The sequence below is a fragment of the Phyllopteryx taeniolatus genome, chromosome 4 (genome assembly GCF_024500385.1).
Source record: "Phyllopteryx taeniolatus isolate TA_2022b chromosome 4, UOR_Ptae_1.2, whole genome shotgun sequence".
Lineage (NCBI taxonomy): Eukaryota > Metazoa > Chordata > Actinopteri > Syngnathiformes > Syngnathidae > Phyllopteryx > Phyllopteryx taeniolatus.
Window position 1 is genome coordinate 27,053,454 of NC_084505.1, and position 24,142 is coordinate 27,077,595.

General features: G+C 48.6%; 2 protein-coding genes across 6 annotated transcripts; one reads left to right on the forward strand and one right to left on the reverse strand.

The window, feature by feature from the left end:
• Nucleotides 1-2,660: 2,660 nt before the first annotated feature.
• tpcn3 (two pore segment channel 3) lies at nt 2,661-15,728 on the reverse strand. 5 transcript variants are annotated; one of them, XM_061771032.1, is made up of 19 exons: nt 15,425-15,728; nt 12,359-12,441; nt 12,169-12,283; nt 10,632-10,760; nt 7,470-7,586; nt 7,247-7,365; nt 6,967-7,068; nt 6,762-6,888; nt 5,681-5,906; nt 5,355-5,499; nt 4,995-5,180; nt 4,659-4,723; nt 4,372-4,459; nt 3,969-4,038; nt 3,685-3,901; nt 3,337-3,427; nt 3,151-3,264; nt 2,904-3,016; nt 2,661-2,829 (listed from the first exon to the last, which is right to left on the reverse strand). In XM_061771032.1, exons 1-19 carry the CDS (start codon nt 15,485-15,487, stop codon nt 2,693-2,695), a joined length of 2,307 nt encoding a protein of 768 aa, XP_061627016.1. In that variant the 5' UTR covers nt 15,488-15,728; the 3' UTR covers nt 2,661-2,692. The 5 variants fall into 5 exon arrangements, with proteins under 5 accessions (XP_061627016.1, XP_061627017.1, XP_061627021.1 ...); XM_061771033.1 differs by lacking the exons at nt 12,169-12,283; nt 12,359-12,441; nt 15,425-15,728 and adding exons at nt 10,837-10,990; nt 11,617-11,634; nt 11,724-12,119; XM_061771037.1 differs by lacking the exons at nt 12,169-12,283; nt 12,359-12,441; nt 15,425-15,728 and adding exons at nt 10,868-10,990; nt 11,617-11,634; nt 11,724-12,116.
• A 1,408-nt stretch (nt 15,729-17,136) lies between these two features.
• pgap4 (post-GPI attachment to proteins GalNAc transferase 4) lies at nt 17,137-22,751 on the forward strand. Its single transcript, XM_061771057.1, has 4 exons — nt 17,137-17,631; nt 17,740-18,106; nt 20,358-20,798; nt 21,663-22,751. Exons 3-4 carry the CDS (start codon nt 20,412-20,414, stop codon nt 22,440-22,442), a joined length of 1,167 nt encoding a protein of 388 aa, XP_061627041.1. The 5' UTR covers nt 17,137-17,631; nt 17,740-18,106; nt 20,358-20,411; the 3' UTR covers nt 22,443-22,751.
• Nucleotides 22,752-24,142: the final 1,391 nt, after the last annotated feature.

Genomic DNA, 24,142 nt, shown 5'->3' on the forward strand with positions numbered 1-24,142 from the left:
GCCACCAGACTGCGGCCATTTTTTTGCACTTCTTACGCATCACGCAAAAACCTCAACGAAACAAACACAAACAAAATGACGAACCAACCAAGACACAAACTCGACAATCAGAATCTGAATCACCGTTATTTGCCAAGTATGTTAAAAACACACAAGGAATTTGTCTCCGGTAGTTGGAGCCGCTCTAGTACGACAACAGACGGCCATTGTGACAAAAAATACTTTTGAGACATTAAAACTTAAAAATGCACTCCGGAGAGTCACTGAGCAATGAAAGGTTAGCAGTACTGTGGTAATGCTGATACAATGCCGTGCAAATGATGTCGATTCGTCGAGCAATTTAGAGCAGTTTGAAATGACGAATAGAGCGATAATCTGCTAATGTGGCAATTGTGCAAATGGTGCAGTCTTCAAGAAATGAAAGCAGTAATCAATCATCTGGAACAGTGTCAAATGTGCACATATTCATCCAAGCTGCCAGTTGAAGTTTAGAAAACACTCCAGTCTGTGCTGTCTAAACATTCTTGAAGTTCCATCTTAGCTTCATTGGTCCACTTCTTCACTGTTTTCACCCACAGACTTCGCACATTTCAGTTTGTGCCTGTATGTTGGTATTAAGTGAATTAAGCAGTGATCAGACGAGCCCAGAGCTGCACAGGGGATAGCACGCTACGAGTCCTTCAGCGTTCATAGTGGTGGTCTAGAATGTTGGTTTCTATGGTGGGGCAGTCAATGTGCAGCTTGTATTTAGGAAGTTCATGGATGAGTTTTGCTTTGTTAAAGAATAATGAGGGGTGAAGTTGGGACGTTGTCCATCCATCCATTTTCTGAGCCGCTTCTCCTCACACGGGTCGCGGGCGTGCTGGAGCCTATCCCAGCTATCATCGGGCAGGAGGCGGGGTACACCCTGAACCGGTTGCCAGCCAATCGCGGGGCACATACAAACAAACAACCATTCGCGCTCACATTCACAACTACGGGCAATTTAGAGTTGTCAATTAACCTACCATGCATGTCTTTGGGATGTGGGAGGGAACAGGAGTGCCCGGAGAAAAGCCACGCAGGCACGGGGAGAACATGCGAAACTCCACACAGGCGGGGCCTGGGATTGAACCCCTCACCTCAGAACTGTGAGGCAGATGCTCTAACCAGTCGTCCGCCAGTTGGGACGTTGTATTAAACATAAATAAAACCTTTATTTCATTGAATACACTACAAAGACAAGATATTTCATGTTCAAACTGATCAACTTGATTGTTTTTAGCAAATAATCATGAACTTAGAATTTGATGGCTGCAACACGTTCCAAAAAAGCTGGGACAGGTCGCCAAAAAGTTGAGGAATGCTCATCAAACACGTGTTTGGAACATCCCACAGGTGAACAGGCGAATTGGGAACAGGTGGGTGCCATGATTGCTTCCCTGAATTGCTCAGTCATTCACAAGCAAAGATGGGGCGAGGTTCACCTCTTTGCGAACAAGTGCGGGAGAAAATAGTCCAACAGTTTAAGGACAATGTTCCTCAACGTACAATTGCAAGGAATTTAGGGATTTCATCATCTAACGGTCCATAATATCATCCGATATTGAATGCACATGACCTTCGATCCCTCAGGCGGCACTGCATCAAAAACCGACATCAATGTGTAAAGGATATCACCGCATGGGCTCAGGAACACTTCAGAAAACCAATGTCAGTAAATACAGTTCAGCGCTACATCCGGAAGTGCAACTTGAAACTCTACTATGCAAAGCAAAAGCCATTTATCAACAACACCCAGAAACGCCGCCGGCTTCTCTGGGCCCGAGCTCATCTAAGATGGACTGACGCAAAGTGGAAAAGTGTTCTGTGGTTTGACGAGTCCACATTCCTAACAAGCACACCCTCCCGATCCCATACCGGTCCCCCAGGAACCCTTCAATATGCGTACGCGCCCAGATGTGATGAGTGAGAAAAATATATACAGTGAGTGTGTGCTAAGTGAGTGATTAAGAGGCGTGGCTCCTGCAGGGCCCATCAGGCCGGACAACCGGCGACGAAGAGGGCCACCCCGCCCAGAGCCTCCGCACCGACCTTGGGGTCCCCCACTACCCGCCCCTGATCTCCAAGCGTCGCGTATCGCGCGTGATTAGGAGACTCTTTTCATGAGCGACCGATCGGTCTGCCACTGTTTTTGCCACAATTCAAAATTTGAATCGCCGTCTTAACCTCGCCGCAGATGAGCTTCCCCTCACGGGGATAACGCATTTTGGGTTTAGCAAGCCGTGCCGCGCCGCATCAAGCCATAGGAGTAGTCTTTTTTACGTCAATACTTAACTATGTTCATCATGTATCATGGACCTGTGGATGAAAATGTCAAACTTGTGAGCAGAATGTACGCGACGGTACGTAGACGCTGGCTGCGTTGAAATGAACGGCGCCAGCGAGCGTCCTTTCAAATACCCACGCTCTCGCTTTTATTCTCACCAACAGAAGATGAAACGCAGCGAGACGGAAGGCGCCACGAGAAACGAGCGCGTCGCCTTCCTTGTGATCCCGCCCACTTTTAATGGCTGCCTGTTGGAATGGAAAAGCGGCAATTTGGTCGCGCCGAGACTGTGACGGTCAAGCGACGTTATTGATGACTTTGATGTTTTGAGTGACAGGCGTGAACGAGTACCTGGGAAAATCAAACTTTATTCATAAACATCATTTACGCGGCGCCGAAGGACGGGTTGGCGAAGTTTCCATTGCCGTTGTGAACGTCAGCGGTGTCGCCAGCGCCGTCGTCTTCCCGCTCCAAGTCGGCCTCGAACAGGCGCTGCAGCAACGCGTCCACGGTTCGATACCCTGACGCACGAACACGCCGTCACTTCCCGTTCGGGCGGCACGGCATCGGCAAACATGACGCGGCGGCGGCCTACTTTTGGAGGCGATTTTGAACATGAGCTTGTGCTTGCTGCTCTCCAACTGCTCGGCGGGCTGCTCGTGGTCACTCGTCTCCATGGCGCCCACCAGGTTGTCCTCCATCGCGTCCCTGACGCAAATGCGCACAACAGGTAGAAAGTGACAAAGCGAGAAGGTTACAAAGTAGGAGGAAGCAGGAAGTTCAGAAATGAAGATGTGAAGAAGCAAAGAAAGTGAGGAAGCAGGAAGCGTGCGCGCCCTCACTGCGCCACTCCGAGCTGGAGCTGCTCAATCTTCTTCTCGAGCTCGGTGTGCAGGTCGCTCTTGTCCAGCGAGTACTCGAGGAAGAAGGCCTCCAACACGAATGCCACGAAGATGCTGGCGGGAACAGGAAGCGGGCGAGCGTCAGGACGGCCAATCGGAGACGGCGTGCGAGCGCGTGCGTCTCACTTGATGATGACGATGACGACGACGACGTGGAAGAGCACGAAGTAGATCCTGGCCGACTTGTGCGTGACGGCCGTGAAGCCGCTGCTCAGGAGTGGGCGGCGTTAAGGAGGACAACCGCCAACGGGCGCCATCTCGCACACGATTGCCCGACGGCCTGCTGCAAACGCAGATGGCCGACGATCACGTGCGCTAGAATAGCATCGGAGCTGGCTAGGCGGCCGGTGAGCGGGCGCTCGCCGTGTGTTGGGATATCGCACACGTGCACATTCAGAAACACGTAGCGCCCGGCGCACACGCGGCGTCAGGTGCCCACGAAGCGCCGGGCTCACACGCGTGCGGGAAGGATATTGTGCCACTGGTTGACGACGGTGAGCTGCATGAGGAGGACGAAGGCGGCGACGACGTCGTTGAAGTTGTTCTTGCAGTAGCCGAGCCGGGCGAAGGCGCTCCCTCGCAGCAGCGCGTTCCCGCAGTCGGCCCTCGCCGGGTCGCCCGCATCCTCATAGAACTTCACCTTGCCCGCAAACAGCTCCATGCCGACCATGGCGAACACGTAGAAGACCACCTGGCCGGGGGGAGGAGCCCTCGTCACGCGCCGTGAGCTAACGGCCGCTAGGCCGATGCGTACTTACCAGGATGAGTTGTCCAAAGGTGAGGATGGCCGGTCCGATCCGGATCAGTGTGTTCATGATGGTGCGGAACCTGACCGCAAAAGTCACCGCCTGGTGTTAGCCCACCTGTGGCATTACCCTTTACGTGTGCGCATTAAGCTAGCGAGGGCAACGCCGCAGCTCTCAATGCTAGCCATTACCCCACCTATGAGGTTTCCCAAAATGTGTTAGCATTCAGCTAGCGGGGGGCAACCAGGCAGCTACTGATGCTACTTGCTCTCCCATTTATGGCATTTCCCAATATGTATTACCGTGGCGCTATTGGGGCAACACCACAACTATCATCATCAATCATTAGCCAGTCTATGAGATTGCCCCTTATGTGTTAGCATCAAGCTACTAGCGTAACTATGGATGACATCACCTCTTGATGCTGTCCACCACTCGGATGAGTCGCAGCACTCGCAGGATGAAAACGATGTCCAGGATCTGGCGGCTGGTGTACCTGCCCGCTGACAACAACGACGACGACGACGACAACGTGCGTTAGGACTCTGCCCATCTACTTCCTGCTTTGTTCTTCAAAGAACTTCAAAAACCAGGACATTGTAACAACTTTCAGAGCCTCCTAAGAACTTTCAGGACCAGGTCAGAACTTTTTGAGAACTTTCAGGACCTTTGTCGGCAGCATGAAACAGGACGTGACCTCACATGACTCGAAGGCGGCGTTGATGACGGTGGCAATGAGCGCGCAGACCACGATGATCGTGTCGAACCTGCAAACAGGCAGTGATGTCAGGACAGACAACTTTGTAAGAACTTCCCAGACTTCACTTTGTGAAGATCTTTTTAAAACTTTGAAAGAACATCCAGGACATCAGAAGCTTTTAAGAAATTTCAGGACCTTCTAAAAACTTTCTAAACATTCTCAGAACTTCTCGAACCTTCTAGGAACTTTCAGAATCTTCTAAAAACATGGCAAGAACTTTCTGGACGTGCAAACAGGAAGTGAAGCGTGGTGATGTCACGAGTGGCGTGCGTGCTGACCAGTTCCAGAAGCTGTGCGCCGAGAAGAAGGTTCTGGGTTCGATGACGTAAAGTTTGAGGAGGATCTCCAGCAGGTAGAGAGCCAGGAAGGCCCACTCGGAATTGCCGATCATCGGCTGCTCCTCGTCCAGCCCGATGAAAACGGCGTTGATCAGGATGACGACGTCGTACGCCACCGCGAAGGCCCTGCCGGCGAGCGTCACGCACACACGCGCATGACGCACGCACACATGCTTCATACGGGTACGCATCACACACACAAACGGCACTAACACACGCACACACATCACGCACGCGTCGCATCCACTTGTCTCACACGCATAGCTCCGCCCCACCATCCAGCAAGCCCCGCCCTCTCACCTGTGCCGGACCGATCGGCAGACGAGGCGGCTGGGCGCCGACCGGTAGAGGGCGGGGCACAGGCGGTCGAGCGGGTGCGGCCTGGACTTGAGCGTGATCACCTCGATGTTGAGAAGGTCGGCCAGCTGCACGAACGACCGCTCGTCTGTCGACAGGCACGGCGACCGCCGTGGCTACGCGTTACTATGACCACCGGGCCCGGGTGTGTGTTGATGTGTGCGTGCGTGTGAGAGTTTGTTCATGTGTACATGTCACACACACACACACCAATACAAACATACACGCACAAGCACACACACGGCGGTGCGCGTCGGGCGCCGACCCACCGATGGCGCCGCGGTTGTCGTCGTCCGAGACGCTCCACAGCAGCTCCGTGTGGGCGCGCCTGATGTCGGGCTGGACCGATCGCACGAGGCGGTTCCAGCTGGCGCGGCTGACCAGCGGCACGCCTCGGCCTTCGCCTTCGCCGCCATCCTCGGGACGTTCCAGCAGCACGGCGAAGGCGCGCGCCATCTTGTGCCGCTTGGCCCGCACCAACTGCCGCACCTCCTCCTGCGGGGCACACGCGCACAAGACGGGGGCGCCAATGAGCCAAACTTGCACGACCTTCCAAAAACGTTGCAAGGACACCAGCGCCTTCTAAGAACTAAGAAAGAGTTTTTGTAAACAACTTGCTGAGAGGTCTTCCAAGAATTTTCAGAAACATAAAAAGCAGCTATGAATTTTCTGGATTTTCTCAAATATTTCGTACCTTCTAGAACAAAAAAAATCCAAGAAACTTCTCAAAAGTGTCTAACACCTTCCAAGGCCTTCTAGGAACTTTCTAAAAACAATCTAAGACCCTTCAGGTCCTTCTAAAATGTTTCTATGAATTTTCAGGAATTTCCAGGAGATTCTAAAAATGTTGAAAGAATTTTAAGGCCCTTTTAAAAAGAAGGACCTGCTAGGAATTTTCAGGAACTTTGAAAGAAGACTTTGTACAGCTTTCCAAGAACTTTGAGTACCTTCTAAAAGAATTCAAATCGGAGAAACTTCTCAGAACTGTCTAGCAACTTCCAGGGCCTTCTGGGAGTTTGCAGGACCTTATTAAAAAATAAAAATTTAAATACACCTCTAAGAAACTAAACTAAGAACTTTCCGGATCCTTTTTTTCTGGACTTTCTGGGACATTTCAGTACCTTGTGAAGAACCCCCCAAAAAATTTAAACTTCTCTCAAACTTTGAGTACCTTCTAAAAAAAATTCAAAATTGGAGAAATTTCTCAGAACTGTCTCACAACTTCCAGGGCCCTCTAAGAACTTTCAGACCCTTCTAGAATCTTTTTCAGGAAATGTTCAGGACTCAAGGCACTTCTAAAAGGTTTACATGAATTTGCAGGACCTTTGACAATTGCGTACGGCGGGTTACCTTCAAGTACTTCTTGTAGTTGTTGAAGACGACGGCGAGGAAGACGGACATGAAGATGTACGTGTTGACCAGGATGTAGACGATGAAGAAGACGGCGAAGGCCGAGCTGGCGTCGTACGCCGGCATCCTGACGGTCGACACAAACACGACAACGCGCTCAGGCCGCCGTCAAACGCGGCCTGAGCGCGATGATGTCGGCGCTCACATGACGTCGGGGCTGTTGGCCGTGGTGACCAGCACGTAGAGCTCGAACACGGCGTCGGCGTAATTGGAGAAGTACGGAGCGCCGTCCGCCGTCGTCAGGCCGCTGCGCCGCACGTGCGCGGGTGTCACACGTGCGCCAATACGCATCACATAAACACACACGTATACAAGTGTCGCACACGTGCAAACACGCGCACACGCATCCCAGAAGCACGCACACACACGTTAGGGACAGCTGGGGGACCGGCACACGAGGTCAAAGGTGACGTCCCGTGACTCACCGCTTGCTAAAGAGTTTGAGTGCCATCAGTGAGAAGATGAGGATGCTGAAGATGAAGAGCAGGAACACCGACAAAATCTGAGGGAGGGCGTTGCGGATGCTCCTGATGGCCCTGCGCAGCTTCATGCGCACACACACACACACACACACACACACAGGGTCGGCGGGAGACTGGCGATGCGTTCAGGCTCCGTAGGACGTCCGCGCGGGATCACGTGACCTACCTGCCGGCCCTCTGTCACGTTGACCAATAGGAGCGGCCGCAGCACTCGTGACCAGCGGAGGGCGTAAAAGCCGGCGGCGTGCAGCGCACCGTAGATGATCATGTCCACCAGTGTCAGCTGACGCACACACACGCACACGCAGGGGTCAATCAAACAACAAGCCCAATTCCAATGAAGTTGGGACGTTGTGGTGAACATAAAGAAAAACCGAATACGATGATTTGCAAATCACGTTCGACCGAAATTTCATTGAATACGCTACAAAGACAAGATATGTCATGTTCAAAGTGATCAACTTGATTGTTTTGAGCAAATACAGTGTTCCCTCACCACTTCGCGTTTCACGTTTTGCGGCTTCAGTACTTCGCGGCTTTTTCCAAATTATTCCTAAAAAAAATCTTTTTTAAATCCAGCTATATCGGCAGCCATACTGCGGAAAGACGCGTTGTTTCATGTTGATGCGTGCGAGAGAGAAGGTTTCCCTGCGTGCCAAACAAAGAGACGAGTTGACGCAGAGGGTTTGTACATGCCTGCGCTGGGCGGGCACTCATACGAGGCGCGACATCGACCAATGAGAGCACGAGTGGATTTATCCCGTGAGCTGATTGGCTGCGCATCATCGCGGCCTCACCCGGCATCTTCCCTTGTTGTGTCTCGCCAGTCCCGTCCACGCTGTCGACTGTCTCGCCTACCGTATCTTAGTGTTGTGTTCGTGATAACTTTTGGAGTTTAAGCGATGACTTTGTGTGATGAGTTAAGCCCTTACAATGCCGCCTAAGCGCTGTGCCCCTACGAAAGCTTCCTCCGGGGCGCCCAAGAGGAAGAAGAAGATGACGACCACGCAAACATCCGGAAAACTGCTTCGATAGGGAAGCCAAACGTGCGGTAACTCCGCGTAATAAGAGGCGGGATTATGTCCTTGTACGGGGGAATTTTGAAGCAAAAGAAAAAACAAAGACCACAACTACCCATCAGCACGTCTTTCTCCAAGGCAAAACCAGCTCCACCGTCAGCGCCTCCAGCAGTAGAGTCTCCGAGTCAAGTGAGATGAGAGCTTCTCCTCCGCCACCGACGCAAGCCTCTTCGCCTCTTGGCAACGTTGACCAATGCTAATTACTCTACAAGATTGAAGTAAATACCTGTACTGTTGTAATCTTTGTCTCAAATATGTAAAGTATAAATACTGTTTACATATTTCAAACATTCTGGTACCCACATACACATACACGAAAATTCCTTGGGGGTTGGGGGGCAAATCCTACTTTGCGGTTTTTCACCTTTCGCAGGGGGGTCTGGTCCCCATTAACCACAAAAAAAACGAGGGAACACAGTAATCATGAATTTAGAATTTGATGGCTGCAACATGTTCCAAAACAAAGCTGGCACAGGTGGCAAAAAAGAGTGAGAAAGTTGAGGAATGCTCATCAAACACGTGTTCGGAACATCCCACAGGTGAACAGGCTCGTTGGGAACAGGTGGGTGCCGTGATTGCTTCCCTGAATTGCTCAGTCATTCACAAGCAAAGATGGGGCGAGGTTCACCTCTTTGTGAACAAGTGTGTGAGAAAATAGTCGAACAGTTTAAGGACAATGTGCCTCAACGTAGAATTGCAAGGAATTTAGGGATTTCATCATCTACGGTCCATAATATCATCAAAAGGTTCAGAGAATCTGGAGAAATCACTGCATGTAAGCGGCGAGGCCGAAAACCGACATTGAATGCCCGTGACCTTCGATCCCTCAGGCGGCACTTCATCAAAAACCGACATCAATGTGTAAAGGATATCAGCACATGGGCTCAGGAACACTTCAGAAAACCATCCGTACATCCGTAAGTGCAACTTGAAACTCTACTATGCAAAGCAAAAGCCATTTATCAACAACACCCAGAAACGCCGGCGGCTTCTCTGGGCCCGAGCTCATCTAAGATGGACTGACGCAAAGTGGAAAAGTGTTCTGTGGTCCGACGAGTCCACATTTCAAATTGTCTTTGGACATTGTGGACGTCGTGTCCTCCGGGCCAAAGAGGAAAAGAACCATCCAGACTGTTATGGACGCAAAGTTCAAAAGCCAGCATCTATGATGGTATGGGGCTGTGTTAGTGCCCATGGCATGTGTAACTTACACATCTGTGAAGGCACCATTAATGCTGGAAGGTACATACAGGTTTTGGAGAAACATACGCTGCCATCCAAGCAACGTCTTTTTCATGGACGGCCCTGCTTATTTCAGCAAGACAATGCCAAACCACATTCTGCACGTGTTACAACTGCGTTGCTTCGTAGTAAAAGAGTGCGGGTACTCGACTGGCCTGCCTGCAGTCCAGACCTGTCTCCCATTGAAAATGTGTGGCGCATTATGAAGCGTAAAATACGACAACGGAGACCCCGGACTGTTGAACAGCATTTTTGGAACGTGTTGCAGCCATAAAATTCTAAGATAATGATTATTTGCTAAAAACAACAAAGTTGATCAGTTTGAACATGAAATATCTTGTCTTTGTCGTGTATTCAATGAAATATAGGTCGAACATGATTTGCAAATCATTGTATTCTGTTTATATTTATGTTTCACACAACGTCCCAACTTCATTGGAATTGGGATTGTACATCGAAATGTTAGGTTCAGGGAGGATTCCATGAACAGTTTCAGCCTCAGACTCCAATAAGTCAGCTAAAAATCTCTCTGAAGTGCTCGGGGAGTCGGCCTACTCGTGAAAGACGTTTTGACGCGTCGGACTGAATGCATGAATGCAGCTGCTAAATCCCCGCGTGTATTTTGCAGACAGGGTTTGTCACGCGCGCTGACGCCGAATCAGCAGGAAGTTTCACAACACCGCCTCGGCGTCTTCCCGCTCAGATAGGAAGTTAGCACAAGAAGGAGCGGCTTCACACCTTCTGAAACCTTCTGAGAACTGTCGGGACCTTTTCAAATTTTCAGGATGGACTAAAAACCTTCAGGACCTTCTAGGAATTTTAAAACATCTAAGAACTTCTGTGAAATGTATTTCTTCTTTCTAAATACTTCTTAAGAACTTTCAAGACAGCCTTAAGAATTTCAAGAACTTTCTCAGAAGAATTTCCAGAACCCTCCAAAACTTTGTAAGAACTTCCAGGACCTTGCCATGACCACCCAAACTGAGACATCACAAAGTTGCTCCTACCGCCAGGATGGCAATCATGCAGATGTTCTTGGGGTCCTTCCAGAACTTGTCTCGGGGGATCACCTTGGCGTAGTGGATCAACCGCAGGGCGAACACGTGCAGACACACGAGCTCCGCCAGCATGGTCGCCTGCGAACAGACGTGAGCAAACGTTATCCGACGGCACGCTCGTCTGCGAACGGACGTTAGCAAACGGGGAACAGACATTAGCAAACGTTAGCCACCGGCACGCTCGCCTGCAAACGGACGGACGTGAGCAAACGCTATCCGCCGGCATGCTCGCCGGGGAACAGACGTTAGCCACCGGCACGCTCGCCTGCGAACGGACGTGAGCAAACGCTATCCGCCGGCACGCTCTCCTGCGAACAGACGTTAGGAAATGTTAGCCACTGGCACGCTCGCCTGCAAACGGATGTGAGCAAACGCTATCCGCCGGCACGCTCGCCGGGGAACAGACGTTAGCAAACATTAACCACCGGCACGCTTGCATGCGAACGGACGTGAGGAAACGCTATCCGCCGGCACGCTCGCCGGCGAACAGACGTTAGCAAACGTTAGCCACCGGCACGCTCGCCTGCGAACTGATATTAGCAAAACTTAGCCGCCAGCACGCTCGCCTGCGAACAGACATGAGCAAATGTTAGCCGCCGGCATGCTGGCCTGTGAACGGACGTTAGAAAATGTTAGCTGCCAGCACGGTCGCCTGCGAACAGGCGTTAGCTGTTAGCTCGTCAACATGGTCGCCTGCAAGCCGACGTTAGCAAACGTCAGCTGTCAGCGCGTCATCTGAATCACAAGGTTAGTGTTTTGCTGGCCTCGCTAACAAAGTTAGCATCAGAACGAGTCGAGTGTGAGACAGAAAATTAAGATCACAAAAAGTGTTGAAGTGCAAAAAGTGCACTAGTGCATAATCGTGCTTCTCAGGTTAGTAGTTGCATCACACCGTGCGGAAAGCGTTGATGAGACGCACGCTATTTTGACTTACATAACCTTCTCGCCATTACTGTAAAACAACAACAACAACATTCAAGTTGTTATTTGCCTGTTTTCCTTCTGTTGCCGCTAAATTGAAAACTCCGCAAACGAACTTACGTCAGCTCGAAATGACGTTCCGCCGGACGGACGGATTAGAAATGCTGATTTTTTTTTGCACTCGTTTGTTTGGCTCGGCGACAGAAGCGGGATCCCATCAAATGGGTGGCGGGTCTGCGGCGGGCGGCGTTGCGCTGCGCAAAACATGTCAGACATTCCTCGTTCCGCCGTTCTGGAATAAATCCGTTTGAAATCATGTTCGATTAGCTTTAGTTACTTTTATAAACATAAAACGTAGTTTCAGTTACTTATCTTTTTGTTTTTTTCAAACATTTTCGTTTTTATTTCATTTCGTTTATGAAATGTTTTTTTGTTTTTTCAATTTTATTTTGAGTTCTTTTCTTCATTTTCCCCGACTCTCCGAAAGTCGGCGCGTCCGCCCCCGACGAGGAAAGGGGACCCGCCGGCCGACGCCTCGGCTTCCCGGCGGGGACGGCGGCCTCACCCACGGCGGCAGAGGCCAGACGGCGGGCGCCTCGAAGACGGCCAAGCTCAAGTCCAGCAGGATGAAGAAGTAGACCAGCACCCGAGGAAGTCGGCGGTTGTACAGCAGATACAACCTGCGCTTCAAAATAAAAGCCAAGTGTCAGCAGATGCGTGATGGGAAAAAAACAGAAGCGGGAAAGGCGTCTCACCTGATGGCCTGCGGCGACGTGTCAAAGAAAACGTTCCGGTTGTACTGAGCGTCCGACACGTACGCCGACGCCAGGTCGAAATCCTGAAAAACACACAAACGCAACCCTTTCAAAAGGAAATGCCACGTTTCGGAACAGAGTGGCTTTCAAAATAAAACAAAGAACCGCAATTGCCTTTAAGAAGCAAGAATTCTCCGTTTTTCTAGAGGGAGCAAAAGCCTATCAAAACGGTCGTCTGAGTCCAGAACGCCAAATGTTTTATGTTTTGGTTCTGAAGGCGGAAACACAATTCGGGGTCGGGCCGGATCTATCCCAGCGGGATACGGAAGCGCCAGCAGCCCACGAGTAGGGTCGATCGCTAACTTCACATGCTGAGAAACCGCTCGTGTATTCGGGCGCCATGGATTCAAATTGGAAAGACGGCGCGGCGGGCGTGTGCCAGCCAAGCAATCGTATATTGCTCCAAAAAGTCACGGTCAACCGGACTTTCATAACTTCGACTTTTATGTCGCACAATCTAAACCCTGACCAAGGTCTCGGTCCAAAACCTTTATCCAGTGACGGGACGCACGAATGTCCGCGGTGACGTATAAAGCCAGCGAACACACAAAAACGTCATCAACGCAAACGCCCGTGTTGCGCCGTCTTCCAAAATGGTTCCCGAAGATGAGAAGCGGCTCACGAAACGTGTCAATACGCAGTGCCGTGAATAGTTTGCATAGTTTTCCCATTTTCACGTCGAAGATCATCAAACATCACACAAATATAACCCAAGTGAACTTCAAATGCTGATTTCATTTATTAAGGAACAAAATACAAATATTCAAAGTTTCCTGGCCCTGTGTGCAAACGTGAATACCCCCCTTGTTAAGTCAGGAATTAATTGTTGCTAATCACAATTTTTGGTTACTTTTCACTGGGTTAGGGTAACCCACCCACCCGAGCCTGATGACCTCCAGACATGTTCCATCAACAAATCACTTCAACGGAATCCGTTCTGATAAAATCAAGTCGGACGAAAGATCTAAAAAAGCTGCAACAAAATGACACGATCCAAAGAAATTCCAGAACAGTCGAGAAATAAAGTCATTGACATCTATCGGTCTGGAAAAGGTTACAAAAGGCGTTTGGAAAGCTTTAGGATTCCAGCGAACCGTAGGGAGAGCCATTATCCTCACATGGAGAAAACATGGAACAGTGGCGAACCTGCCCTGGAGCGGCCGGCCTACAAAGATTTCCCCGAGAGAACAGCGACGACTCATCCAGGAGGCCGCAAAGCAACTCAGGACGACTTCTGAAGAACTGCAGGCCTCCCTTGCCTCACTTAAGGTCAAAGTTCATGACACAGCAATAAGGAAGAGACTGCAGGGCAAAAATGGCATCAAAGGCGAAAATCACTGCTGACCAAAAAGAACATCTAGGCCAGTCTAACTTTTGCAAAAAAGCATCTGCATGATTCCTGAGCCTTTCAGGAGAATATTATATGGACTGCCGAGATGAAAGTGGAGCTTTTTGGAAGGCGTGTGTCTCGTTACATCTGGCGTAAATGCAGCACAGCATTTCAGAAAAACAACATCCTGCCATCAGACAAACATGGTGGTGGTCGTGTGATGGTCTTGGGCTGCTTTGCTCCTTCAGGACCTGGACAACTCGCTGTCACTGATGGAACCATGAATTCTGCTCTTTAATAGAAAATCCTGAAGGAGAACGTTCAGCCATCAGCTTGTGACCTCAAGCCGAAGCGCACTTGGGTTCTGCAGCACGATAACGATGCAAATCACACCAACAAGTCAACTTCTGAATGGCTTAAAAAAAAAAAAAAAATGAAGGTTTTGGAGCGGCCTAGTCCAAGTCCAGACTTGAATCTGATTGAAATGCAGTGGCATGACCTTCAAAAGGCCCTTCGTGCTTGAAAACCCTCCATTTGTGCTGAATTCAAACAATTGTGCAAGGAAGAGTGGGCCAAAATATCTCCACAGAGATGTGAAAGACTCGTTGTCAGTTCTTGATTTCAGTTGTTGCTGCTGAGGATGGCCCAACCAGTTCTTGGGTTTAGGGGTCCATTACTTTTTCACATAGGGCCAGTTAACATTGATTTCTTTTTTCCTTAATTCACTTGGGTTATATTTGTCTGATATTTAAATTTCTGTGATGATCTTAAAACATGAAAGTGGGGAAACCATGCAAAAATCTAAGAATTTGAAAGGATACTTTTTCACGACGCTGTACGTAGGCGGACCAGAATCGCCTGAACCTGAATCACGCCAGATTCGCGCTACACGGAGCGCGACAGTGATCAAGTCCAACAAAACAACCCGACACACATTTCGCTACATTTTCTCTCGCTAAAAAAAACAGCCGACCTGCTCATGTTAACGGGTATCGTGAAGTCTGGGGTGAGGGGGGATGGGGGGGGTAATTTCCTGCTCTTAAACCATGGTGTCAAACTGGTGGCCCGGGGGCCAGATCCGGCCCGTCGCATCATTTTATGTGGCCCGTGAAAGCAAATCCAAATCGCTCATTGTGTTCTGGTGTAAAACTATTGAGATATTTGCAAGCATTTCTTTGTTACCAATCCCCCTTTAAAAATAAATGTAAGAGTTGAAAAACATGTTTTCATAAGCTTCTGATTTCAAAACTGGCCATTCATCAATGTGTCGTGTATACTGTGTGTAATGTCAGTACAGGAGGTCAACTTTCATTTGCATGGGTCCGCAGTCGTACGGCCCCCCGAGGGAAGTCCGAACTACAAAAATGACTTCGACCCCCCTGACTTAAACGCTGTGGATAATGATAGCAATGACATCAAATGTACTTTAGGAATGAACACTCGGGCCTACTACGCTACTGTAGGTTAATGTCGGTTCTGATGGCGAAGAAATGATTTGAGGAAACTGGACATGGATATTGTCGCTCCGGTTTGCTTGCTTGCTTGCTTTCTGTTTTCCACTTAGACGTCGCAAATGAGTCCCGAACTTTCCAAATCGAAGTTGGCGTCCGCGCGTCACGTGCTTTCCTGCATTTTACTGGTGTCACGTGAAAAGGCTCGCGCACGCAGGAGCTCACCTCTTTGCTTTTGGCGTCTCTTCCTTGGCAGGCGCGCGCGCCACGGCTGCTGGTGCCCGTCATCTCCTTCTCCTCTTTCCTTCTTGTTGTTCTCCTCCAAAAGTTGGTAAGAATCTTCGCTCGTTTGACTTTTGGGGGGTGACGTCAGTCCGAGCGAGAGGAAGCAGCGGCGTCGTGGCGCGTGCGCGTGCACATGATGTGTGGCGTGCACTTTGTCTTGTAGTTCATCGCTTCCCTTCTTCTCTTCTCTTCTCTTGCACGAGCGCCAAGCAAGGAGCCCCGTTGCGTTCGCGTGCCGTGGGAAATGGGAGGATCTGCCTGCTGCGTCCGCGCACCGACAGGACGTCATCCGGATTGGCCGCTCCGTGCCTTTCTATTGTTACAGCCATGTTGGCGTAAACACTTTGTATCTCGACTCTTGGTAAATAAGAAAAACTGAAGAGATCCTCCCATTTTCTTGCCTTTTAAATATGTAAATGTCTTTTTGGGGGGATTTTAATTGTTCACACGTCCAAACTTATAAAAAATGCTCTCTTTTTTTATACTGGTGGCCAAAAATATATTTTATATTCATTCACGAATTAATTTCTGAAAATATATTTGATGTATGTATTTATTATTTATTTCACTGGCAGAAGTCCATTTCCACCCGTTTAAAAAAAAAAGTTGCAATATTATGAGGAAAAAGTTGTAGTATGACAACATTTTCATTTTCTAATAGCATCACAATATTCCATCAAAAATATCTGAATATGACAATATAAAGTTATTATCACAACAAAGTTTGCAATATTATGAGAATAATTTTATTTCAGAGGGGGGAAAAGTTGACTTGGGAGAAAATCAAATTGACAAGAAAAACGATTAATATTACAAGAATAAAATCAGAGTATTCTTAGGAAAAAAATGAAAAAGTTGAATTCAGTTGTAATATTGTGAGGACTTCTTAACCTTAAAAAAAATGTACCAGCATTACCAGATAACTAGCAACCCTTTATTGCTCAGTGACTGTTTTTTTTTTGTCAATGTCTTTCTGTCTCCAAAGTGTTCTGTGTCACTTGACTGTCTGTTGTCGGACTCGAGCGGCTCCAACGACCGGAGACAAATTCCTTGTGTGTTTTTTTGGACATACTTGGCAAATAAAGATGATTCTGATTCTGATCTAATAGAAACACAATTCTAATATGAACAGAAATTCAAGTAGTCCATTTTTTTAAAGAAAAAAAAGTTTTACAGGTGGAAACGGGCTCTGTTATGTGGAGTAAAAGATAAAATAATAATAATAATTATTATTATTATTACATTTGTACTTGTAGAAACGGGCTTCCTGTGCAGCGAAAAGTAATGAAAGGAAATCATTAATTTATTGATGTATTTATTTTACTGTTGGAAATCTCAGCTCGGTGTTGTCAGCGCAAAAGCAAAAAGTTATTCGTATTAGTGTGATGTCACATTTTGAAACATTTGACTTTTTCTCGTAACCTTTTTATGCGGGCTGCGTGTTTCATTTTCTTATTAGAACACACAAGATGTGCAACGGCCAAAATGCGGTTCTTAATCGAGTGAATAAATGATATGATTTATTCTTGAGCGAATTACTGAGGTTTACACATCACAAGATACTTCGAGGTTCGTGAATGAAAAGTCAAATGACAGCTTGGCGTCTTTGTCTTTTCGGCTTTTCGACAGTGTCCGCGAATGCAGCAGCGGGTGTCACGTGACGCTCCCGGGAGGACACCGGAAGCACGAGTTGCCGCGCGCGTCCCGCCACCCTAAAAGCAAACCTTGTGCAACTTGATGAAAAAAGGGCAGCTCAAATATTTGCTTGGTGTTCTCAGCTGCCTTTACGTGAGCTTTTACGCGCACTTTGTGCAAAAAAATGGAAATGACGGCCGGTTTTCCACCGCTGCGGTAGACGTCACCGCGATGACGTGTCCGACCGTCCGCAGATTGGTGGAGGCTCGAAGAGTTTTGGGGACCTTTCAGGGCCTTCTTGAAAATTTCAGCAATTGAAAAAAAAAATAATAATAATAAAAATCCTATATCCTTCAAAGACAGTTGTAAGAACTTTCACGAGCAAAAAAGATTCTTTTAAAAAACGTTGAGGACCTTCCTTCTCGAAGCTTCATGCGCACGTGTTGATCATTCCATTTGAAGTGTTTCCGGGCAAAAGTGGGACATTTCTTTTGCTCAGCACCACGAAACTTGTGAGTCTTAAATATTCTGGGATGTCGCCCCTTTTGCGACTATGCGTTAAAATTTGTGGGGTGTTTAATCCGAATGTTTTTTTTCTTTTTTTAATCTGTGATTTGAAGGCTTGAAAAAGCGGCAAATGGACGGTGTTGTCGTCGACTCTGGCGCCACCTGGCGGCCGGAAGCCGCCGTGTGACGGCCTGGCTGCGCGCGCATCCGCGAGGCGCTTCCGCCTTCTTCTCCGGCTGCGAGTCGCTTCTTATTTCTTGTCCTTTTTCGGCCGTTTTTAAGCAGGCATTTGTCAGCAGTCGACGAAGAGGAGGAGGAAGAAGAAGGTGACGAGGACGTCGGACAAGAAGTGGACGTCACGTGGCAGGCAAAAGCTCAAGAAGTGACGGAGCGCCAACAAGTTGCCTGGAAAAAGCCAAACCGCAATGAAAAAGCAGCTCGCCGGCGACGATCCCAAAAGTCAACGAGCGCCTTCGTTTGGTGAGTGCGAGCGCAACTAAACAACAACAATTGTTTGCCATGACAACAGCAGCACTCCACAATTTTGTACTTGATAAAAAACGGAATCGACTGTTTAGCATCACTTATTCACGTTTTTTCCCATGATTATTATTTTTTAAAATCCCCCCCCCCCCTCCATTTTCAATTATCACAAACGTCAATTAATCGCTGCGTGAGTATTGTTATATTGTCTGTCTAAATGTGTTGCTCAGCTGTTTGTGTTCAAATGCGGGGCGCTTCAAAATCGATGCAAAATCGTGTCAGTCGTGTTTTGCATTGTTTGGTAGCATTACGCTAGTTAAAGCTATCTGGTTGTTTTCTCTTTAGTTTGATAGTGAACTTCAAACTTCTGTCAACCAATCAATCAATCGGTCGTGAAAAGTATTGGCCCCCTTCTCAAATTCTTATATTTTTGCATAGTTTCCCCACTTTGTTTAAAATCATCAAACCAATGTAACTATCAGACAAATATAACCCAAGTGAACTTAAAATGCTGTTTTTAAATGGTGATTTCATTTATTAAGGGAAAAAAACTCTTCAAAGTTACCTCGCCCGGTGTGGGAAAGTAATTACCCCCCTTGTTAAATCATGAACAAATTGTGGCTAATCACAAATTTTGCTTAATTTTCACGGCTCACACCCTGAGCCTGATGACCTCCAGACCTGTTCCATCAACAAATCACTTCAACAGAATCCGTTCTGATAAAATCAAGTCGGACGAAAGATCTAAAAAAGCTGCAAAAAAATGACACGATCCAAAGAAATTCCAGAACAGTCGAGAAATAAAGGCATTGACATCTATCAGTCTGGAAAAGGTTACAAAAGGCATTTGGAAAGCTTTAAGATTCCAGCGAACCATAGGGAGAGCCATTATCCTCACATGGAGAAAACATGGAACAGTGGCGAACCTTCCCTGGAGCGGCCGGCCTCCAAAGATTTCCCCGAGAGAACAGCGACGACTCATCCAGGAGGCCGCAAAGGAACTCAGGACGACTTGCAAAGAACTGCAGGCCTCCCTTGACTCAGTTAAGGTCCGAGTTCACGACACAACAATAAGGAAGAGATTGCAGGGTAAAAATGGCATCTGTGGCAGAGTTCCAAGGTGAAAAAAAAACATCTGAATGAGTCCCAAGACTTTTGGGAGAGTATTCTGTGGACTGACGAGATGAAAGTTGAGCTTTTTGGAAGGTGTGTGTGTCGTTATATCTGGCGTAAATGTAACACAGCGTTTCAGAAAAAGATCATCATCGGTCAAAGGTGGTGGTCGTGTGATGGTCTTGGGCTGCTTAGCCACTTCAGGACCTGGACAAGTTGCTGTGATTGGAACTGTGAATTCTGCTCTTGACCAGAAAATCCTGAAGGAGAACGTTCAGCCATCAGTTTGTGACCTCAAACCGAAGCGCACTTGGCTTCTGCAGCAGGATAACGATCCAAATCACACCAACAAGTCAACTTCTGAATGGCTAAAAAAACCGAAATGAAGGTTTTGGAGCGGCCTCGTCAAAGTCCAGACTTGAATCCAAAATTCTATCTATCTAATCAAAATGTTACATTTCTCCATAAACGCAAACACCGGTGGAAGGTTTTCAGCCGGCGGCGTTGAGATCGCCGGATCGCCGCGGGAATCCAAGAGGACTTTTTGCGCCGGGCGGCTCGGTGGCATTTTTGAAAGGTCCGCTGACAAAACCAAATCAAGAACGACATCAATGCGCATTTCAGTATGTCGTCATTTCAATCCTCGTATATTTCAAATGTTTATTTCCCCATTGAATGATTGCAGCCCATCTTTCCATCTTCTCGTCCTTTTCTCACCAACTGCCCTCGTGTCTCTTTGTCAATATGTTTATTTGTTTCAATATGCATTGAATTATTTGACAATTCTTTTCATATTTTTGACATTGATTTGTCTGTTTATATATTTCAATATAGATTTATTGCACTTTAATTTTTTCGATATTTAATGGTTTCATTTATTTCAATTGAATCATTTCAAGATTTAATTCTTTCACAATTGATTTATTTGAATATATTTGACTTTCAATATTTATTGGAATATTGGCCTCGTGATTCTACTTATGTGTTTAATTTGGTCACTCCGCTAGTGCGCGAGTAAACTAACTGGCGCAATGACATGTTGCTGGTGAGGCCACGCTGCGCACTAGTTGACCTCTGTGTACTAGCGACGTCAAATATGGCTGACTCGTAGTACTTTTGTTTTGTCCGCACACAGCCGAGGAGACGACCTCCGGGGGGGCGTCCGTGTGAAAGCGTGCCGCCGGCCCGGATGCTGCGGCTGCCTCGCCCGCGCTGGTCCAGCGGGGCCACGCAGGCGCTGGTGGTGTTCGCGCTGACGTTCTGCGCGGTACTTCCTGTGTGCTGCCACCGCCTGCTGCACTCCTACTACTTCCTGCGCTCCGCCTACTTGGACGCCGCCAGCGAGGACGCCTTGCGCCAGAGTCTGCGGCGCGGTCAGGACGCGCTGCGCTTCTGGCAGAGCGCCTCTGCCCCGGCGCCCTCGCCCGCCTCCGCTGCGCTTTCCCGGCCTCCCGAGCTGCTGGTCGCCGTGGTGACGGCGAGGCGGCGCGAGGCCCTCCGGTACCACTACCTCCTGCAGGTGACGCGCGAGCTGACCGCTCTCCTGAGCGGCTGCGGGGAGCGCCCCTGCGCCCAGGTGCGTCGGCGCGAGAATGCACAGGTTGCCGTGGCGATCCAGCCTCACTCCTGAGAAGAAAAAAAAAAAAAAGTTTTTCGCACTCCTTATTACACACGGTAATGACATCATGAAATAGAATCAAAACGAATGAAAGACTTTTTGTCACACTTTCTCTGACAATTCAATGCTCATTTTGGCCACCCGGGGGCAGCATGCGACACACGTCGGGCGGCACAGTGGCCCGCTCGTCACGGTCGGGCTCGGTCCCGATCCCTCGCGATGGCGAAAATCCACCAATAACGGACGCTTATTATAATTGCACTGAGAAAAATTAACTGAGCTGGTATATACTGCCATGAAAGACGGGGGGTGGTTCCCCTCAAATAAACCAATTGGCGAATAGGCAGCGGTCCGGTTTGCACAGAGACGTCACAACTCCGAAGCGGTAACGTTAGCCCTGCTGTGCACAGGCTAAGTCCTGGAATGGGGCAAAAAACAAAACCTTTTTCCCCACTTGGTTTTGGGACAAAAGGTTTTGTTTCGAGGTCATTTGTTTCCCAGTATACACACCGAGACAATCGGGCTGTTTTTGTCCCGCCGGCCAAGGATGTCGAATGCCAGATTATTTTTCGTTTCATAAGAAGATCCTGAGGTCTGGGCTGCGCGAAGAGTGCATTTGTTCCCATTGTAGGGTCCGAAACGCGTCAAGCCGACAACCTTAATTGTTAAACGTCTTCGCTATTTCTGAGAAAAAAAAAATCGGCTTTTCAATTTTCTGCCCCAAACGTCTGGAACACTCGGCAACAAATACTGAAACTCACGTCACTCGTTCGCGTGTACGAGCGGCGCAAGTTGTCGTATAACGGCAAGGTTCCCTCGCAGGTGGTGCTGTGCGACGTGCAGAGCGGCCCGGACGTCAACGAGGACGCCAAACTGCTGGAGCGGCACTTCCCCGTCATCCGCCGGCCGTACCGGAGCAGCCTGCCCCTCAACACCTTCGAGCGCGAGAAGCGCGACTACGTGTTCTGTCTGCGCCGAGCCTTCGGGCTGGCGCAGCCCCGGAACATGGTGGTCCTGGAAGACGACGCCGTGCCCCGCCCGGACTTCTTCCGGGTTCTGAATGAGCTCCTGAGTCGGCGCTTTGCCGCCGAGTCGCTCTACGTCAAGCTCTACCACCCGGAGCGGCTGCAGCGCTACTGGAACCCGGAACCCTACCGCATCCTGGAGTGGGTGGGTCTGGGCCTGCTGGGCGCCACCCTGCTCCTGCGGCTCCTGACTGTCTGGAACCCCTGCTCGTTGTCCTTGCGCATGTCCGCCGGGCACCTGGCGCTCCTGGCCGTGTACGTGATGGCGGCGGCCGAGCTGCTGGGCCGTCACTACCTCCTGGAGGTGCGGCGCCTGTCCCCGCAGCTCTACGCCGTGTCGCCCGCCACCGAGTGCTGCACGCCGGCCATGTTGTACCCGGGCAACGCCTCCCTAAGGGTGGCCGCCTACTTGGACCGAGCTGCCTGCTCGAGGGGCAACGCCAAGGACACGGTCCTCTACCGGGCCGCCCGCGACACGCCCGGAGAGCGCGCACACAGCGTGGAACCCAACCTGGTCACGCACATCGGAGCGTTCTCCTCGATCCGGCCCAACCCGGCTCGGCCAAGGCTGCTTTGACCCCGTGGAGCACTTTCGTTGACTTCCGCGATCCTGCTTTAGACCGCTCTGGACTACCGTGGTGCCTTGACTTATTTGCCCACTTTGAAATTAATCGAAAAGTTTTAATTCCCATCAAAGAATCTACTCAAGCTCAATGTCTGTTTTTTCGACGACGACAAGTGAATATCGGTTATCGGTTCGAAACATTCGAGTAAGATTGTTGTTCCACAATGGATCGCTGTAACGTGTGCAGACGGCACGGGTTTGAGTTCCCAAATCATGTCAAATGTGTGCCTTGGCTCAATAAAGTTGAATAATAATCATCAACGCGCTCTACTGGATGCATTTCCTTTGCCCTTCCAATGCTTGAGGTGAGGTCACAGGACAACATTGGCAGCTCACTTCGACTCCGCCCCCTCAGCCGTCCCTCAAATATCAGATTTGCGTCCTTTACGCGGTGTCCGATGTACGGCCCGCGGGCCAGAACCAGCCCGTCAGGGAATCCAATCTGGCTGTGTGTATTTTGAAACTCTTGATTTTATTTTGTCTCAAGCACCGTAGAATCGGAAGTGCTGTGTGTCACCTGACGTGACGTGTGTGAAGCTGAGAGAGAAAAAAAAGGTAAATCTTGACACATATTAACACTACAAGTCGTTTGGTAATGACACGCAACACAAATATTATGTGACTTAAGGGTACAAATGAGGACAAAACTTACTCTTCCAGTTCTCAAAATGTCTGACTTCTCTCTGCCTTGTCGCGTGTGCTTGAGTGACAAGACAAAATGACACGAGAATCCGATTTTGAAGAAACTTGCTTGATCTGAAAATGGTCAATGTGGCGCTCATGACAGCAACTTTAAGGGACAGACATATTTTCGTCAAAATAAAAGACAGAATTTCAAATGTTTTGCATATATATGATGAGAAATCATGAATTATATTTTAAGGAATTTATGGTAGCAATTACACCATTATAGCAGCTAGAGCTTCATATATCCAAACCCTGTGTAGGGACAGGGTGAAACTGTAAAATACCACTCCAAAAAAAAAGTGTCAAAATATACAAATATTAACATGCAATTTTAGACAGCACGCCCACTGCTGGTTATTGAAAAAAACGATTTAGATTTTTTCTTTCAATTTTACATCAAGGACACAAAAAGGCCCGCCATCAAACAGCCATAGGCACTCAGTATTGTTGAGTAATTTCATGTGAAAACGCGTTTTATTAAAAACGCGTTTGTGAAGTTAATCGGGACACGGGTTTATGAAAGCCCAGATAAAAATGGTTGGTTTTTCCACATCAGACAAACAAATCGTGCAAGGGACTCGCTGTGGCGATGACCCCGACAGGAAAGGCTACAAGCTAGGAGTTGGAGAGCGCTTGCTAATTGTTAGCGCTGACGAATGGTGACATCACAGAATCATCGTTTTGTGTTTTCAGCTTTTTATGGCGAGCTACTGGGTGACTATTAAGTTAGCAGCTCATGTAAGTTTCTATTTTGCACTTAATGTGGGTCTGTATGTCCTTAATAGACATAGCTCATACATTAACTGTCATTTTGTTTCATTTCAGTCTGTCAATAACTGCACTCTCGTTCTGGAAAGTTCCCACAAGTTTGGAAGGTCTGATGAGTCAATTGAGCCTTTCAAGATGACCAGATGGATATGGAAATTTAAAAGGCTTTCAAAATACTTTTGCTTTATTAAAAGGTA

Coding starts and splice junctions, on each gene's coding strand:
- tpcn3 (XM_061771032.1), bottom strand. CDS start 15,487: ATGACGGGCACCAGCAGCCGTGGCGCGCGCGCCTGCCAAGGAAGAGAC. Junction 12,442..15,424: donor GAGACGCCAAAAGCAAAGAG/GTGAGCTCCTGC, acceptor TGTGTTTTTCAG/GATTTCGACCTGGCGTCGGC. Junction 6,889..6,966: donor GCCAACAGCCCCGACGTCAT/GTGAGCGCCGAC, acceptor GTCGACCGTCAG/GATGCCGGCGTACGACGCCA.
- pgap4 (XM_061771057.1), top strand. CDS start 20,412: ATGCTGCGGCTGCCTCGCCCGCGCTGGTCCAGCGGGGCCACGCAGGCG. Junction 20,799..21,662: donor GGGAGCGCCCCTGCGCCCAG/GTGCGTCGGCGC, acceptor GTTCCCTCGCAG/GTGGTGCTGTGCGACGTGCA.